The 18,949-nt window shown below is 34.4% G+C and overlaps 1 protein-coding gene across 2 annotated transcripts in view; it reads left to right on the top strand.

Annotated features, from left to right (window-relative positions):
* LOC110032672 (sec-independent protein translocase protein TATC, chloroplastic) overlaps nt 1-18,949 on the top strand; it is a 48,823-nt gene that overhangs the window by 23,424 nt on the left and 6,450 nt on the right. The window contains exons 2-3 of one of the 2 annotated variants that reach the window (XM_020736374.1): nt 17,767-18,071; nt 18,400-18,690. In XM_020736374.1, the coding sequence (XP_020592033.1) occupies nt 17,767-18,071; nt 18,400-18,690 (596 nt within the window). The remainder of the gene's footprint in view (nt 1-17,766; nt 18,072-18,399; nt 18,691-18,949) is intronic. The other variant, XM_020736375.1, reaches the window with a different exon arrangement.

Below are 18,949 nucleotides of genomic sequence, written 5' to 3' on the forward strand. Positions count from 1 at the left end.
TATATATATATATATGCAATGCTCAGTTTTAGTTGTCGTTAATTTCGATAAACCATTTGTCATCGAAGTGGATGCTTTGGACGTTGGAATTGGTGTCATTTTGTCGAAGGTAAACCTTTTGAATATTTTAGTGAAAAATTAAGTAGCGCTCAACAAAAATGATTCACTTACAAACATGAATTTTAGCTGTGGTGCAAGCCCTCAAACATTAGGAATATTATTTGGTTAACCTAGAATTTATTATGTATAGTGATTATAAATCGTTGCAATTTTTATAGTCTTAAAAGACTTAAAAATTCAGGTCAAATGTACGTGTGATGGATTGTTTTCTTACAAGAATTCAGTTTTGTATTAAAGCACAAAACCAACCAAAATAATAAAGTTGCATATACTCTCAGCCTCAAAGCTAGCTTGTTGGTTGCCTTACATGCATCGATTACGGGACTGGAAACCAACAAAAAATAATATAAAATCGACAATGACTTTGCAAATCCATGGAAAAGTTGTATCCAAATTACCACTCATCGATTATTCCCTCAAGCAATAATATCTTTTTAAAGGTAACCAATTTTGCATTCCTAACACTCCTCTCCATGTTCATGTAAATAAAAACATGTATTCTGATGGGTTAGATGCAAATAGGGCTGTCAAAAAAGCTCGTTGTTTGCGAATAGTTGGTGTTTGGTTCGTCGATGAGTTCGTGTTCGATTCGTTCGATAAGTAAACGAGACGAACGTGAACAAATTTTTTTTCGTTCGGTTAGTTAAACGAACCAAACACGAACAGTGATGCGTTTGTTCGTGTTTGAATCGTTATTGTTCGAAATATAAAATAATTTAAAATAATTATACATAAAAAACTTATGATATTTAAAAAAATTGAATTTTATAAATTATAATATATAATAAATTAATAATAATAATAATAGTAATAATAATATATTAATATATTATATTAGTAATATACTAATATAGATATTATATATTTATATAATATAAGTTATGTAATTAATATAATATATTATTTATATATATTAATAGTAGGGATGTCAAACTGGCTCGTCGTTCGCGAACATCTCGTGTTTCGCTCGTGTTTCGCTCGTTCGTTAAGAAACGAACACGAACAGTGACTTCACAAACAATTTCGAACACGAGGTTATTTCAAACAAATTAAATTTCAAACAAACCGAACACGAACACAAGCTCTGTTCGTTTGTGTTCGGTTTGTTTATACCCCTAGTTGCAAATGTCGGCTGAGATAAAACAATAGCTCAATTTACAACTCATTTTTTTCTTGCCTAACTTTTGTAGCGATGTAGGATGGTTCATAGAAAGATGCGCCGCACGCAAACTTACAAAGAAAATGTGCAAAATACCGGTTTGTGTATTCTATTATCGATCCCTGAAAACATTTGGGAAACTTGGTCTAGATTTTGTTTTAGGCCTATCAAAAACTAAAACAAGTTATGACTTTTTAATGGTTGCTGTGAATCATTTTTCTAAAATGTGACAATATTCCTTGTAAGAAGACATATAATGCTCTTAATGTCACATAAATATTCTATGAACATTATCCTCCTTTATGGTTACCTATTGATTGCAATTTTAAGTTTATGAGTTGCTTTTGGAGAGAATTTCGGAAAATGCTACGCACTAATCTTAGAATGAGCGCAGCTTATCATCCTTAGATTGACGACCAAATTGAGGTTGTCAATAGGACTCTTAACTATACCATTAGATGTTTAGCTGGAGAAACTCCCTAAGAATCAGTTGAAGTGTTTAGCCAACCATAAATTACATTTACTTCAAAGCCAAATTGATCCACTAGGAGGACAACAATCAACCATTCAATATAGACTATACCAGGGTACTCAATCACGTTGTCAATCTCATTATTCTTCTTAAAGCTTGCAATAAGGATGTTGAACATTTAGCTACAAATTTCATATCTATGTTTTAAAGTTAATTGTCCCAAAGTAAAAATGCATATAAATTATAGACTGATATGAAATGGCGCTTCAAAGAGTTCAAAGTAGGAGATCTTGTGATGGTTTATCTGAGAAATGAGTGGTTCCTAGTGGACACCTATTCTGAATTGAAACCACAAAAGTTAGGTCCATTCCTATTGCACATAAAATTAAAGATAATGCTTATATCTTCTCTTTACTATCTGATTTGAACATCTCTCCCACATTCAATGTCACCGATATCTACGAGTATCGTCCTCCTTATAGCATTGCAGTCTCTAAGCTCGAGCCGAGTTCTTCTGAAACTGAGGGATTATGGTGTAATCTGACGGGCATACTTAATCTCTACCAAGCTTGCTGATTATCCTTTTAGTTAATTGCCATTTTATATTGCTATTAGTTTAAATATCATAATATAGCATTAATAGTTGGTTGCAGATATCAGTATTGATGGAGTTGTATAAAAGGTGGTGGGGGATTGTTGTGAGGGGATCTTTTATTGAATTCATAACAAAATAATATTCTTCTTGTCTCTTTTCCTATTTTTTTTTTCCTTTTTGGTTTGCCTGGGATTAAACATCCCACCTAACCTATGCATGAAAAGGGTGTATTTTGCTTTTTAAAAGTTAAAATGGTGGTATTTTTAATATGATATGAATGATTTTGGTGGTGATATGAATGATTTTGGGTATAAATATAAAAAGTAAAGTTTAGATGTTAGATATGCAAAGACATAAGAATTAGATATTATTTATGTAAATGCCCCCAATTTTTTTAATGGAGGGTGGGTAAGAGGCTGTCCAAGGGAGGGAATGATCTTGGAGGGCTAGGGTGATATGTGGTAAAATGATATGGAGTTTTTGGGGTAGCGGCTTGAAGATTAAAGGTTTATAATGGTATGAAAACTAAGGTTATGCTATGCCAAGCCTGTGGAGGAGTGGACATGAATGAAAATTGTGGCTTTGGATTTTTCAAGGAGACAGAGGGAAGAAGAAGATGACTAACTTACCCACAAAGACAATACCAACCAAGGTTTTGCCGCCAAGCTAAAGAGGCAAAGACCAAGAAGAGTAGCTCTTCAATTTCTTATAAAATACCAAATCTCATTCCTTCGAAAACTCCAAAGGATTTAAAGATATCATAAAGTTTCCCTAAAGCAAAAAAGAAAAAAAAAGGAAAAGCAATGAAAAGAGAAGAAAAGGTAGAGGGGGATACTGGGGCTGATTTTCAAAGATCCATGTATTGTTGAGGTTGGTGGCCACTCCATGAAATTAGCAATAGTGTAATAAACGTTACCAATTTTCCAACTCAAAATGAAATGCATGCCATTCAATTTGACACATTTTCAATGACATTAACCTTTGAGAATCCATAAATTGAGTGTAATAACAATAACATTTCATGACAAAAAAAAAAAAAAAACTAAAAAAAATTTTTAAAAAAAGCGTCAAGCAAAATTATCATCTCAGGTCCTTTGGGGTTGGGCTTTTAATTGTGCTCTTGTAAGTGGGCCTTGTCCTTTTCCATGATGCTCCCCTTGGGCTTCTTCATGATTCCCTTGATATGCTACATTATGGAACTACCTTTGCAAATGAACATGAGGTTTATCTATCCTTATGGTGTGGATAGTTATTCTTCAAAAAGGTGTATGATTTGACCACTAGAACCTATTGCGCCCCCTTGATTCCATAGGATATGAATATAAATTATTTTTATTGATTTTATAATATTCCATATGATGCTATATGAAATATATTCCAAATCAACTTTCAAGGGAGTATAACATTGATTCTTGTTGTTTGTGGGATTTGTGCTCATTAAGAGTGCTTAGTTTATATAGTATTTAATGTTTCTACAATTACACTTGAATGAAATTGTAATAACTAAAAAAGAAAATAAAAAAGTAATAGAAGAAAATAAATATTAATGGGTTAGTGTCGATTCGAAGCAAGCAACGTCTCAACAGTTTAGTTTTAAGGATTGATTTAGAATTACCGCAGATGATTATATTAGATAGTATAAATCATCAAATGCTCTTAGATTGATTTACATAAAGTTTAATTGATATGCATATTAGTTTCTTTCATTGTGTTATTATAGTTTAGGTGTATGAGTATTTACTAGCTATGGTTAGCTCATTATTATTCTAAACTAATTTTTCTTGTTTATTAATTGATTAAAAAATGTGTGATATAAGAGAAAATATTTATAGAAGATGCAGACAACATGACATGAGGTAAATTTATAACTGCTTTAGTTTAATTTTATTATTTGTAGCGTTTCTTTTATTTGTTAGATATTAGTTATAAAAAATGAATACAAAAAAAATTAATTTCCACCATCCGATCATGTAACATCTTGATTAATTCCATGCTCTAGGTTGGGTCGTGACAGAAAGATTTTGGTACAAGGATGCATTTGTTATTGAAAAGACGACATAATAATGCTTTTAAAATGAATTCATCACCATTGCCAAGCTCATTGGGTAGGAATGACTATACAATAAAGGCAAAAAGATATACCTTTGGATGTTTACATTGAGCATGTAGTCTCAATCTTAACCTTAGAGATTTTATTAGCATAGCACTTTCCTTAGAATTTGATTGAAGAATGTTTAGCATTCACTCTTATAACTTGAATAAATAGAATCTATTCATATTGGATTTGTGCTTGGTAAACTAATTACTATAATTTCTTCACTTTAATTTTTAATTTTTTAATGATGGTTAAAAAGTTTTTATTTATGAACTCAAGTGTTCTAATTCATTGTAACATTCATTTCTTTCGGTGCACTAAATCATGCAACTTCATATGGGAATGGATTTTTCTTGTGAATTAGCCTCCCATTTCGGGCTGATTATTGTGTAAGCTTCTCTTGATGTGATCTAGTTGAGTCTTTCTAATCTCATTGTTGGATTTCTCTACCTTTGGATCATCATTTTTTACATTAGAACTTGATCTTCTTCCAAAAATGGTTTATTACCATGGGTCTTGGCGAAATGAATTAAGAACATATTGGTTTAAGTAGTAGTTTCTTTACTCTCTTTATAGGGAAGTAAGAGAAAGTGGGTGAGGGTGTAAATGAAATTGGGGTGTTAGCCCGCTTGGGAGAGAGTGAGGTTTCTTCTCAAATGGTGTTAGATAATTGGGGCAACCCAATTTGGGTTAAACCAATGGAATCAAACATGGCCTAAAATTCTAGGTTGAGTCTAGCTTCGGGTGAAACTGTATGTCTCTTAAAAATGGCCTCCTAGGAAGTTGACTTCTATAAGTGTGCACTTGTTTTAGTAGGCTTGCGATATGGCAGAGCGTATGGTTCACTGTCTAAAGGTGTCAAGGAATAGGGGAAGCTTGGGTTGTTTGGTTAAAACAATAAACCCTAGTAGGGCTTAAAAATGGCTACCTTCAAATGAAATAATATGTGGTGTTAACACTAAAGAGTTTTGACTCAAATGGCCTCGTATGAAGCTAAATTTTCTCAATGCACATGTGCTTTTATGTGTGCTATTTTCGTTTACATGTGCTTTATATTCTGCTTGTATGAGGGAGACATGAAAGACTTACCTCTTTCAGTTTGTAGCGAGCTAGTGACCCCTTGGGCCATGCTTGCTGCTTCGGCATTTCCTCTCTGCTTCGCCACTAGATGGAGGGCTAAAGAAAAACCAGCAATTGCTTTGACTAGGATCCCATTCAACCTTCTTTATTGCTTGGTTTGCCCATATGGTGCCACAATATGGGCATGAAAGGGCTTTTATCTTGCCACTTATTTATGGGGGTTGTAAGTATTGATACTCTTCACTTGAAAAAGGCATGTCTCGTATTTGTCTGGGTCAAAAATACTCAAAATTACTTATATGCTTTGTTTTTTTATATAATACATCTATTGAAGCCTTTTTTTTGAGGGGCCAAAATCATCAGGAAGGACTGTTCATTGAAATTTATATTTCTTATATTTTGATTGCATCAACAACATAAATCCAATAATACCGAGTGGGTATGCAAAATAGCAATGATTATGGTTGTAATTATTTCTGCATATGAAGAGAAAGAAATCAAACCTTTTTTTTTTTATTTGGAACGAATTTATTTTGTAATTCATTTCAATTTTGTATATTATTTATTTAAACCTAGAATACTTTTAGTAGGAGATATACAAAGTCAAGGAATGATGACTGCAAAATAATTATATTAGTCTCGGGATCGGTGAGATGACATCAAAGATACCTTGAGTTCATGATGTGATAATTAAAAGTTGGGAGATGGTGGACTGGCTAGGTGGACGTTACGGAGGTGAAATTTAATGGTTGTATGTATTTTCACAGTTTCACTTAAATGATTAAATAGATGTTATCCATTATAAGTTTGTCTAATAACTTATGATTGACTATCCCTCAAAATCTTTTGATAAATATGCCCACAAGTTCATTTGTGGTGATGAACAAACTAATACAAGTTAGATTATTGTACAAATTCTCTTTTATAAAATATTTGTCAAGTTCAATATGATAAACATGACTATGTTACATAAGATTTTGTAATATTGATGGCTTATTTGTTATTATAATAGAAACTTATTTGGCATTTTTATTCAACTTTCAAATATTTTAGGATAATATTTCAATTCACAAGTTCCTAGCAAAATAGATTTAAATTCTACTTCTGTACTGCACCTTGGTGCCGCCTATTGTTTTTAAACTTGTTTAAGTTATGTGGTTAACCCTAAAATTTGCAATATCTTTTTATCTATATAAGTTTCAAGAGTCAGATTCTCCTTTTTGAATGTAGTTTTTTAATCAGGATTCCCTTCAAATATTATAAGATTCGATACATTGTCTTAAAGTGTGATTCTTTAGAATTGTACATGAATTGATTTGCCACACCATTAACATGTTTATTGTCAACCCTAGATGTTATAAGGAGAATTTTTTTCTTTTATTATTTTGTATTTTGGAGCATTTTTTATTTTATGATCATATTCCAAGGAGTTCTTCACAGGTTTGCATCCCAACTTGCTAATCTCTTTAACAAGCCTATTATGTATTTTATTGTGATATAAAGATTCCACATTGTGTGCGATCCACTGTGGATAAAGTAGTTTGCCGAATTCCTTGACTTCAAATTCTTGAAGCAGTGTTTTCTTGCTATTTATCAAAATGATACTGTCAGCATAAACTAAGTGCTGAGACTTTTCTTGAATCTTTATGTTTGATTTTCTTGATTTTTTTTTGTATATCATATGGAGCATTCCTTTGATTCATGTAGTTGACCCCACTTTGTCAGATAAAAGCTTCTTATTCTTGTTGTTGTCGTTGTATATGTAGCATTACTTTGATGAAGCTTTCAAATCATTCATTATTTCTTAAACTTATATGGCTTTTGTTCTATATTTGATCCATATCATGGTGGAAACTCAATATTAGTCATCCAGATCGCCATGTATGAAGTCATGCATGATATCTAATTATTGTGTTTTTCAGTTTATTTTTGTTCTTAATAAAAAAAGAGCTCTTGTTTTATTTATTTTAGCAACTAAAACAAATTTCTCAAGATAATCAATTCTATATATTTGAGTATAGTCTTTAGCCACTAATATGACTTCATATTTTATCTGATAAACTGTCATATTTATATTTTATATTAAGTACCACATACATCCTGATTATTTCTTTTCTTTTAATGACTATCAATTTCTATATTTTATTTTTTAGAAGTGCTTTCATTTTTCTCTCAACATTCTTCCAATTCACATTATTTAATGCCTCAAAAGCATTTTTTTTGGTTATAGAATTAGCATGTAAATTAGTAAAGAAGATTGTAACCTTGAAGAATAATATTTATATGATAAGAACATGTTTAAGGGATGTTTAGTACCAGTAACTTTATTTGTAAGCTTAATAATTTGTTTAGTAAAATCAGGTATTAATTTGATTGAATGTACTTAGATTGATTTTTTTTTTTAATAGGGAACTTGTAGACCATCTCATGTTTCGATTATGAGAGCAAATGTTTTAGATTCGACTTATGTTAAGAAAGTAAGAGGTAGACCTAGGAATACTTGGGCTTATTGTATAAAAAATGGCCTTAATTTATTAGAACTAAATGAAAACATGACACTCAATAGGACGCAATGGAGAAAAAGCATTCACATGTAGTGGGATTAAGGCTTTGTTGTTGTTGTTATTTGCTGAACTTGTAATGGTTGAGTGCGGAGTGGGTTGGGTATAAGCTTCTCTTGGGTATGAGCTGTTCGTTTTAAATTAAAGTTGTCTGTTGAGATAAGATGTATGCAAGGACAATCATAGAGGAAAAATCATTTTTGATCTTTTTCTTAGGATAATTGGTGACAACATAATAACATTTTTTATTGAAAAGTGGAATCAGTGAATACCTTCACCTTTCTTGTGAAGGATTGATCTCATTTGTATCATTTTGCCTTCCAGAAGAGTCCATAAACATACATATATTTACTTGGGGATCAAGATTTCTTTTGTTTTGGAATGTTTCTGAACAAAGACTAAACATTTTTTTGAGAATAAAGTTATTTGATGTATTGAAATGGCAAAAAATTATTTATAATTTGCATGGGACTTCTATTTTTAGAATAGAGTTGTTTGGAGGATTGAATGGCCTGCTAAACTTTTTATTATTAGTTTAAGAACAAAAAAGATGTATGATGAGTGGAGAATGAGTATATTGATTCATATTTTTAAGAATAAAAAGGCATAGGTTATTATAGAGGAATTATGTTAAGAAACAAGAGTGTGCAAATTATAGAGGAATTAAGTTAATGTATCATACATTAAAGTTATGGGAAAGTGTAATTGAGCATAGGTTATGACGCGATACAAAAATTTTTCAAAATTAGTTTGGATTTATGTCGGACAAGTCTGTTATGGAAGTTATACATTTTTTGAGATGTTTGATGGAGAAGTACAGAGAGAATAAGGAGGATCTACATATGATTTTTGTTGATTTAAGAAATACTTATGATAAGACTCCAAGAGAAGTACTTTGAAGAGTTCTAGAAAGAGTGGGGTTGATATTTGCTTATATTCAAGTCATTAAAGATATGTATAATGAAGTTGTTACTTTTGTTCAAGCATGAGGAGGATTGACCAAGTATTTTTCTATTTCGGTTGGATAACATCAGGGATTGGCTTTAAGCCCATATTTTTTTTTTGTTTTAGTTGTGGTTGTTCTTACTAGACATTTATAGGAGGACTTACCTCGATTTATGATTTTTGCCGATGATATCATTCTTATGGATAAAACTAGAGAGAATATAGGAAAAACTTGAATTATGGAGATCTACTTTAGTCTAAAAGCCTCATTTTAGTAGATCTAAAACTGAATACATGGAATGTAATTTTAGTAGTAGTAGTAGATGTAATGGCGGGGTTTTAACAATGGGTGATCAAGTCATTAAGGTGCGTGAACATTTTGCATACCTTGGGTCTATTCAAAATTATGGTGATATTGATATGGATGTTATTAGTATAATTCAAGTTAGTTGGTTAAAGTTGAGGAATGCATCGTGCCTATTATTTGGTAGAAAAGTACCGCTTAAACTTAAAGGAAAATTTAATAAGATGGTGATGGGACTTGCAATGTTTTATGACACAAAATATTGACCTATAAAAGAGAAGCATAGAATTAAGTTAAATGTTGCTGAGATGAGAATGCTTAGGTGGATGAGTGGCTTTATACATAGAGAAAAAATGCAAAACAAATATATTCGTGAAAGGGTTGGAATAGCTCCAGTGGCAGACAAGATTAGAGAGAGCCGTCTTAGATGGTTTGGTCGTATTAAACATTGATCATCTGATGGCTCAGTTAGGAGAGTAGATGTTTTTATTTAACTTATGTTAAGAAAGATAGAGGTAGATCTAAAAAGATTTGGTCTTGTTGTATAAAAAATGATATTAATTTATTAGAATTAAATGAAATATTAGAATTAAATGAAAATATGCACTCAATAAGACACAATGGAGAAAAAGGATTCATGTAGCCTACCCCACTTAGTGGGATAAAGGCTTCTTGTTGTTGTTGTAGTAGGATTTGCATGTGACTCTTGAATCCAATGACTTTTGTATGCAACTAGTGTATGATGTGGGTGGTTGTTAAAATTGCTTCTCTCTAATATTATTTTGGGACATTTTTTTCAAAATAGAGAGCATTTGTGGTACCCAGTAACTAGTTTTTTGTTTACCCGTTCCATTTTATTGGGCGGTATATACATGAAATAACTCGTATTTTATTTTATTTCTTTAAAAATATAGAGAGAGACAGTTAACTTTAACATTGTCAGATCTAATTTTTTTTAATTTTAATACCAAATTAATTTGTAATCATGTTTATAAAGACATGAATAACTATTGGCTTTTAATCAAAATTCATGACATAAGTACAATTGCTGATAAATAACATAAATCATTGAGTCCTAGAGATATTAGAGGATGATTCTCAGATTTCTAACAATGGATGAGGGAAAAAAAAAGGAATAAGGGTTAATGTGCCACTGATCGAAAATTAAGATGTTTGTGTTTTGCAAATTCAAAAATATCATAATAAAATTCTGCAATATTAGTTTCCATAAATGATTAAAAAAAAATTATTTTGAGAATAATTAAGGATGGGTGGCCAATATGTATGTGTTGAGGCTAGATATATATATATATTTTTGTTGGATTCTTATATAAGTGATAATAATAATGGTTATATGAATTATTTTTTGTCATTATAATTCTTAAGATGGTAGATTAATCCTAATCATCCTCATTGTTCGCTATTCCTGAAAGATAAAATGAGCACATGCATTTAAAATATATAGTTACATTTTAAATGGTTAATATTTTGTCAAATAATTCAAGTCATTGAGGATATTTAAGTGTGTGAAGGATCTACTTATAAGATATCCCTTTGATTGGTTATAATAGTTCCCAAGGATTTATGAGCCATTATTATTTGTTTACTGTATATAATGTATATATGAAATAAATTTGAGAAAGGAGGTAATTGTATGTTGTATAGCTCCTGAACAATATGATTCAAGAGTTAGAAATGGGCATTTGAGACCCTCGAAGCTTAAGGATATGAGATAATACCTAAGAATGCTATGTATAAATAATTGGTAAAGTTTTTTTGGATTTCCTAGGAAGCCTTTGTCTTTTTATGTCCTGTAAATGTCCCTATTTTTTATTCTTTTTAGTACATATGAGCCAACTCGACCATTTTAGATATTTTTTAATCAACTGACATGTTGGATGGAATTTTTGTAACTCTCCTGTTGAACTTAGATTGCTTCCCCGAGAGAGTGCAAAGTTGCATGCCATTATTGCTATTGTTATCCAACTAAAGGAAAATTGTGCTTCTATTTAAAAATTAATAAAAAAAGGAATGATTTGCGGCAATGTAGTAATGAATGTTGCAACAATGGAAACGATATGTGGCAAAGCAAAGAAATATTTGCTGCAATGTAGTAATAAAGGTTACAGTAATGAAAATATGAGGAAGCTTAAGGCTCTTATACCATAACAAGAATTGGAGGGAATTTATTTTGTTATTCGTTCCAATATTTGTGTAGTATATATCAAAACCTAGTTAGCTTCTAGTAGGATGTATAAAAATCTGAGAATAATAACTATAAAATAATTATAAGTCCTGCAGATTGATGACATGGCATCAAGGATCCCACGAATCCATCAGATGGTGATGAAAAGGAGAGCTAGCAGATGAGCTGGGGGAGGTAGAGTTCCGGATGCTTCCACATAAACAGCCACAAGAGTATTGTTGTTAACAGAAGGAACAAACACATTAAAGAATTATCCATTTAAGAGGAAATTGGAATTTTGGGATATCAATTAATTTTTCAATGAAATTCGAAGGGGATCTTTTACAATGTCAGCATAATAAGGCCTTTTTTTATGCTCTATTCTCTTAATAGGAATGAGCTATAAGGCCAAAAGCAATTATTAGGACTTATAAGTCATTCCACTTTTAAAACATGCTGATACTAAAACATTTACAAAAACAAATTAATTTTCTTGCATAAAATTATTGAAGGAATTGATGTGGATGTCGTAGCAGTCAAGTCGAAAACATGTTTTCCAAGAGGTTCAACGGTTAGTCTAGCTTGTCTTTTCTTTCCAAATTTTTTTATTGAATATATGCTTTTTATATGATATACTGAATATTTATGATATAAATGACAGCTTTTGTACGTAGAATGGTTAGAAAATCTCCAATACTTGAATGCGTAAAGTTTGAAACTTGAAGTGGGACATATAACATTTCTAGCTAGCTCGAAATTATGACTTTTTAGATAAATATTCATTCTGTGATTGTTTTATGCTTGAAGAGGAAGAAAGGATTGGTAGAAATAGATTGTTCCTTAATCCTTACCATCCTATGTTGTTTCTCTTCTAAAATGTGTCTATTAGAATTAAACATTGGATCAGAATTGATTTTTTTGTCAAATCATCTAGCATATTATAATTACATTGAGAGCAGAATGACTTATCCAAGGACCATTAATCTTCATCTTTTTGTGTAGTTCTTGGGATTGAGCATTTAGATTTATTTTATTTCCATGCTGTTCCTTATGCTGAGCCATTCTTACTGGTAAATACCTCTTCAATGGACGCCTTTTTTTTTCTCCTTTTAGTTTCATGGTGGCAATAGGAATAATTTCATGTTTAAATAGGAGGCACAAGTGATCAATAAATGATTACTAAAGATTCAAGCCATATAATATACCCTAAAATGATTTCTAGCCTTACCTTTTTCCTAATTCCAGCTATTAAAAGCGTGGTTATTACACAAAGGCTCTATCCATAGCTATCTTAATTGTGGGTTTGATCGTTAGGAATAATTGTATGCATAGTATCAATAGAAAGATGAAAGAAACCGACGTACATTGCACTCATGAAGGACTGTGAATCATATTTCTGTCACTACACTGTTGAATGTTATGTATTAGCTGGTAGATGTCATATTATACTTTTGCGAGAATCGTCGGTTGGCCTTGAAAATTTGACTTTGAATTCGCTAGGAGGCACTTCCACTTATTTAAGGAAGACTTTCAAGAAAAGCTTATCGAATTTGGATTAATCAACTTTTGAGCACATATGATGAATCATAAAGTAATTGCAGAAGTGACCTAGCTCCACAGAAGAGAACATTTAAGTAAGCCTACATCTACTACTGCGTAAAGTGATGGAGTTTCACTAGATCAGAGAAAATATACACCACTACAGCAGTTAATATTATTTTATTCCTTCCCCTCATTGTTTCTTTTCAAGAAAAAAAGGAAAGCAAAATCAATAACTCAGGGGTCCAAATAAAATGTACATTACAGTAGGTGATACCGGAGTTTAACCTAAACTACATCGCAAGAAACAAATTTATTAATGACTTAAGCGGGTACAATGTGATTGTTGAATTCCGAAAGGATTACAAACATGACACTAGAAAAGTAGGAAATAAATGATGAACAACATGATAAAACAAACAAATAAAGACAGCCCCACAGCTGGATGGCGGTCGGCGAGGAAAACAACGACTAGAAGGGTTCCTAAGCGAAGCAATAGGGTCGGTGGCCTGCTAGCTGGTGGTAAGCGGCTACTAGGAGAGCCAAACTGGTGTTGGGAAGTGTCGGATGGGCTGTTGGAGTGTGGTTGGTGAGGGACACAGCGACTGAAAGGAGTCCTAAGGGAAGTAGCAAGGTGGCAACAGTTTTTTTTTTGGGGGGGGGGAAGATGGCTGGGAGGTGACTAACCGCTATAGGTGAGGGTTGTGGTTGCTGCAGGAGGGCTGGTAGGTGGCTAGCAGCTGTAGGGGAGGGATCGCGACTGCTGTAGGATAGCTGGGAAGTGGCTGACAGCTGTAGGAGAGGTTGCGGGGGTCGGGAGATGGAACGACAGCTGTGGGGAGGGTTGTGGTTATTGTAGGTGAGCTAAGAGCTGGCTGAGAACTATAGGGAACTGTGTGGGGGGGGGCGGGGGGGGGGGGGGGGGGGTTTACGAGATGGATCAACAGCTGTAGCGGAGGGGTTGCGGTTGCTGTAGGAGAGCTGGGAGGTGGCTGACAGCTGTAGGAGAGACGTTGCGGGGGCCAGGAGATGGAACGACAGTTGTAGGGGAGGAGCTGCGGGGGTTGTAAAATGGAACGACAACTATAGGGGAGGGTTGTGGTTGTTGTAGGTGAGCTAAGAGGTGGCTGACAACTATAGGAAAGAGGCTGCGGGGTGGGGGGGTGGTTACGAGATGGATCAACAACTATAGGGGAGCTGCAGCGTTTGTAAGATCGAACGACAGCAGGAGAGAGGAGGTATGGCAAGATAATTATCTCGGCAGGTCGAGATACAGTCTGAGCACCACTCGTACCCATGGAGATGATCGCCACCTCGGACAAGGAACAGTCGAAGCACTCCCTCAAGAGGGAAAACACTCCAACAAAACTGAATTCTGATTTCACAAAACAACCCCTAACTCAAAGCACAACCTTTTTTATTTATAAAGAGACATAATCTATCTTAATAAACACTAAAATAAGAAGGGGAGTAAATTCGAATTTCAAATATGAGGAAAATATTTAAATTAGGAAGGAAAATAAAAATTAGATTTCAGTTTTTAGAAATGGTTTTAAATTAGGAAGGTAAATAAAAATCAGATTTCAGTTTTAGGAAATGTTTTAAATTAGGAAGGAGAATAAAAATCAGATTTTAGTTTTATGAAAGATTTTAAAATAGAAAAGGCTTGGAAAGGAAAGTAAGAAAGGAAGGAAATGAAAGAAAAAGGAAAGAAGTGTAAAAGGAAAGGAGGGAAGAGGAAGAAGAAAAACCTGTCATTCTCCCGGGATTGGGGGAGCTTCGACCTCATTCGTTGAAGCTTCTGAATCCTCGTGGTACGACGGTAAGTCCTCTAGTAGGTCGATTATGTCGGTGTAGTCATTCCACAACACATTCTAGTAGAATAGATAGCCATCCTCTTTTGGCACATCCTGGGCTGGAGTTGCATATAGATGGTGGTTTCCGTAATGCAACTATCAAGCCATTACATTTGAAATCTTGAGGAGAACTCAATTATGGGATGAAATATGTGGCAAGCTGCACCACTCTCACTAGCATCTCCTCAGGAGATACCTCTCCATAGATAGGACCTGGATGACATTGCAGAATTTTCATCCCCATCAAACTCTTCGGGCCCACTACAAAGTTGGGATTCAGCTCTTTTGTCAAGACATCTGACGATATGTTCTATGTTGGACTGATATTACCCTTTGAATAATCCCCCGTAATATTTCTAACATGGCACAAAATGACTACTATTCGGATATGTTGGACCCCCCGTAGAGATAACTCAGAAAAAGGTCTAACCATCTGAAAAAGTTGTATTTCTTGTATTTTTCGTGGCCCTGTATCTGATGTTGGCTTTTGAAGCTCGTGATCCTTCTGGAGTGCCAAGGTTAGTCCTGCTATAGCTACCCTCAATGCCTCTAAAACGGTATCTAGAGGTGTCACAGTTTCATTCTCTAGTTAAACACTCTTTATATTGAGGGCACTACCTTCCAGAACGACCTTTATTACCTCAGTTGAAAAATATCTTGGGATCTACTAGAACTGTTGGTGTTTCTTCCTTGCTAGCTGCAAAGTGGAGAATCCTCCCGGAAGTCTTCAACTTCTCCCGTATCATTTTTGTCATTGCCCAATTTTTCAATAACACCATGCTCAGTGAAAAAGATACCTCACCTGGTTTTGCATTATGATTCCATATGCCCATGCCCAAATCCGTGACATTTGTAACATTTTCTTGTTGTGATAAGCTTGCGAATTGGTTTCCCTGGATAGTAGACTGATGGGATCCCTTGGTGCTGCGGACTCACCATTTCGGAATCTAGGAGTTATAACTTTTAACGTTAGTAAGTTGGTAGGAACTAACATTGTATTGCTCGCTTCATCTTTACATTTTCTCGTTCTTTCTTTTGACCTTCAGATCACGGTCAAGGGTAACCTTCCACTGAATTTTCTCTTCAATATTCTGAAGTCTTCGTTGAAGACGGCGGAGCTCTCATCCTGGGTAAGCTCGAGCATATATCTCATTAGTAGCATGGCTAAGGTTAAGGGTTGGGAGGTGAAAAGATGGTGCATGAGACTAATTGAAGGTGTATAAAATTTGATTGGGATTGCTGATTTTGCTGCAAAGAGAGTTTATGGATTGGTTTAGAATGGTTGGTTTAGGATAGAAAAGAAAATTTTTTCCAGTGGGGGTTAAGGCCGACGCTAGGAAGCCCTATGATAGAAGTAGGGTTGGGCTAGCTCTGATACCAAATGATACCGAAGTTTAACTCAAACCATGACGCAAGACACAAATTTATTAATAACTTAAAAGACGGGTACAATATGATTGTTGAATTCTAAAAGGATTACAAACATGACACTAGAAAAACAGGAAATAAACGTCAAACAACACCACAACACAAACAAATAAAGACAATCCTGCGGCTGGATGGTGGTCGGAGAGGAAAACGTCGACTAGAAAGGTTCGTGAGGGAAGAGGTAGGGTTGGTGGCCTGCTAGCTGTTGGAAGGCGGCTGCTGGGAGAGTCAGACGGGTGTTGGGAATAGTTGGATGGGCTGTTGGAGGGTGGTTGGCGAGGGAGACAGCAACTGGAAGGAGTCCTGACGGAAGTAGCAGGGCTGACAGCCGTATGGGAGGGGTTTGCGGTTACAGGAAGAGGGCTAGGAGGCTATAAGCTGTAAGCGAGGGCTGTGGTTGCTGTAGAAGGGCTAAGACGTGGCTGGCAGCTGTAGGGGAGGAGCTGCGGGGCTGTAAGAGAGCTGGGAGGTGGTTGGCAGCTTTAGGAGAGAGGCTACAGGGGCTAGGAGATGGAACGGCAGCTGTAGGGGAGGAGCTTCAGGGGCTGTAATATGGAACGACAGCTATTGGGGAGAGGCTGCATGGGACTGGGAGATGGATCGGCCGCTGTTGGGGGAGGAGCTGCAGTGGTTCTAATATGGAACGGCAGCAGGGGAGAGAAAGTATGGCAAGATAAATATCTTGGCGGGGTCGAGATACAGCCGGAGCACCGCCCGAACCTGTGGAGACGATCACCTATAGCTTTAGGTGGCTGGCAGCTTTAGGTTTTTCAACCGATCTCCTGCTTGTAGTTAGGGTTATTGTCTGCCATCTTTTCATAGAGGAAAATAATAGAATGTTTTGTGAATTCCACCTGCCTAAACTTCCGGACGTAGGGATGATGTAAACCTTCGAAAAGAGCAATTTTATCATTTTCCTCAAATTAAATGACCTATAAATCAAATGTACCTTTTGTTTGAGAAAGCTGATTTTGAAAATTTAGAAGTTACAAATCTAATGTTTCCTAAACTCTAGAACTAGAATGCAGCTTGACCAAAAGTTAAATTTAAAGAACTCTTTGGTTCCTCATTTGGGAAATTTTAATGCATACAACCGAATTTTATGCATTTACATATCTTTCACTTAAATTTTAATTTTTTTCTTCTGTAACACTCAAATCTATAAATCATTAAAAAAATATCACTAATATTAAATGTTCTTAAAGTGAAATTCACCTTTTCATGCATCCATTTTTTAATATTTGCTAATATAACACTTTGTTCTCTAAATTCCTTAAAAATGCCAATAAGGTTAACTCACATGTTTTGATGTGGTGATTATGACACTAAAGTTTATATGTATAATCATCTAAGTTTATGTTTTTGATATGTAAATGCATAAGAATTATATGTTATGCATGTAAATCCCCCTTTTGTTAATCTTTTTGCAGTTGAAACTTCAAGCCTCAAGGACAAGCAGATTGAAAACAGGGAAAATGAACAGGGCGCTTTATATAATTTTCTTTACCCTAGCAAGGAGCTTCTACCTGATGACAAAGAGATGAGCATTTTTGACCATTTAGAGGAGCTCCGTGATCGAATATTTGTGTCGGTTTTGGCTGTGGGGGGTGCTATCATAGCCTGCTTTGCATTCTCCAAGGATTTGATCAAACTCCTTGAAGCACCTGTCGCCGCTCAGGGCGTTCGTTTCCTTCAACTTTCTCCCGGGGAGTTTTTCTTCACTACATTAAAGGTTTCATACCTGTCAATTGTCGCAGCTTAAGCTCTAATTTTTATTCTCATCTTTCTTCGAAGAACTCAATGATTGTTCTGCTTAGAGAAAATATCAAAATAGTCACCTTCCTCTTTGCAGAGTCATTTTAGTCCCAATGTTCATAAAAGTGTCTCAGACTCTTTTAATATGGGTTCAAATAATTCTCACATAGGACTCTTTTAGCCTCAATTTAAATAGAGTGAAGACTAATTTGACACTTTATTGACACTAGAACTAAAATGGCCTCATGTAAACAGTTTTGATATTATTTTGACATTTTACTCATTACCATATCAATTTGATGTAGGTTTCGGGTTATTGTGGTCTTTTGCTTGGGAGTCCAGTCATTCTATATGAGATTATAGCATTTGTTCTTCCTGGTCTGACGAAGGATGAGAGAAGGTTTCTCGGACCCATTGTCTTGGGTTCTTCGGTGTTGTTTTATGCTGGCATTATCTTCTCCTATGCAGTCCTGGCGCCTGCAGCCTTGAATTTTTTCGTAAATTATGCAGAAGGTGCAGTTGAGTCCTTATGGTCTATTGATCAGTACTTTGAGTTTGTCTTAATTCTTCTGTTCAGTACTGGCTTATCATTCCAGGTAACTTTTCAGACATTCTAATTTTGGTTTTTTCTTTGTTTTTTTTTGGTGTGTAGTGATCAGTTTTACATCTGCCACTTGATTAAAAGCATTTTTTGTTGAAGGGAAGATTTACATACATACCACTCAATTCTTATGTATTTACATATTTAACACTTATACTTTGATTTTTACATATATGCCACCTTACCTATAAATGAAAATGTACATATCATTTCTTAAAAGTTAAGAAGTACAAATTTGATGTGATATGAAAGAT

This window comes from Phalaenopsis equestris, unplaced genomic scaffold (assembly GCF_001263595.1).
Source record: "Phalaenopsis equestris unplaced genomic scaffold, ASM126359v1 Scaffold000999, whole genome shotgun sequence".
NCBI classification, from domain to species: Eukaryota; Viridiplantae; Streptophyta; class Magnoliopsida; order Asparagales; family Orchidaceae; genus Phalaenopsis; species Phalaenopsis equestris.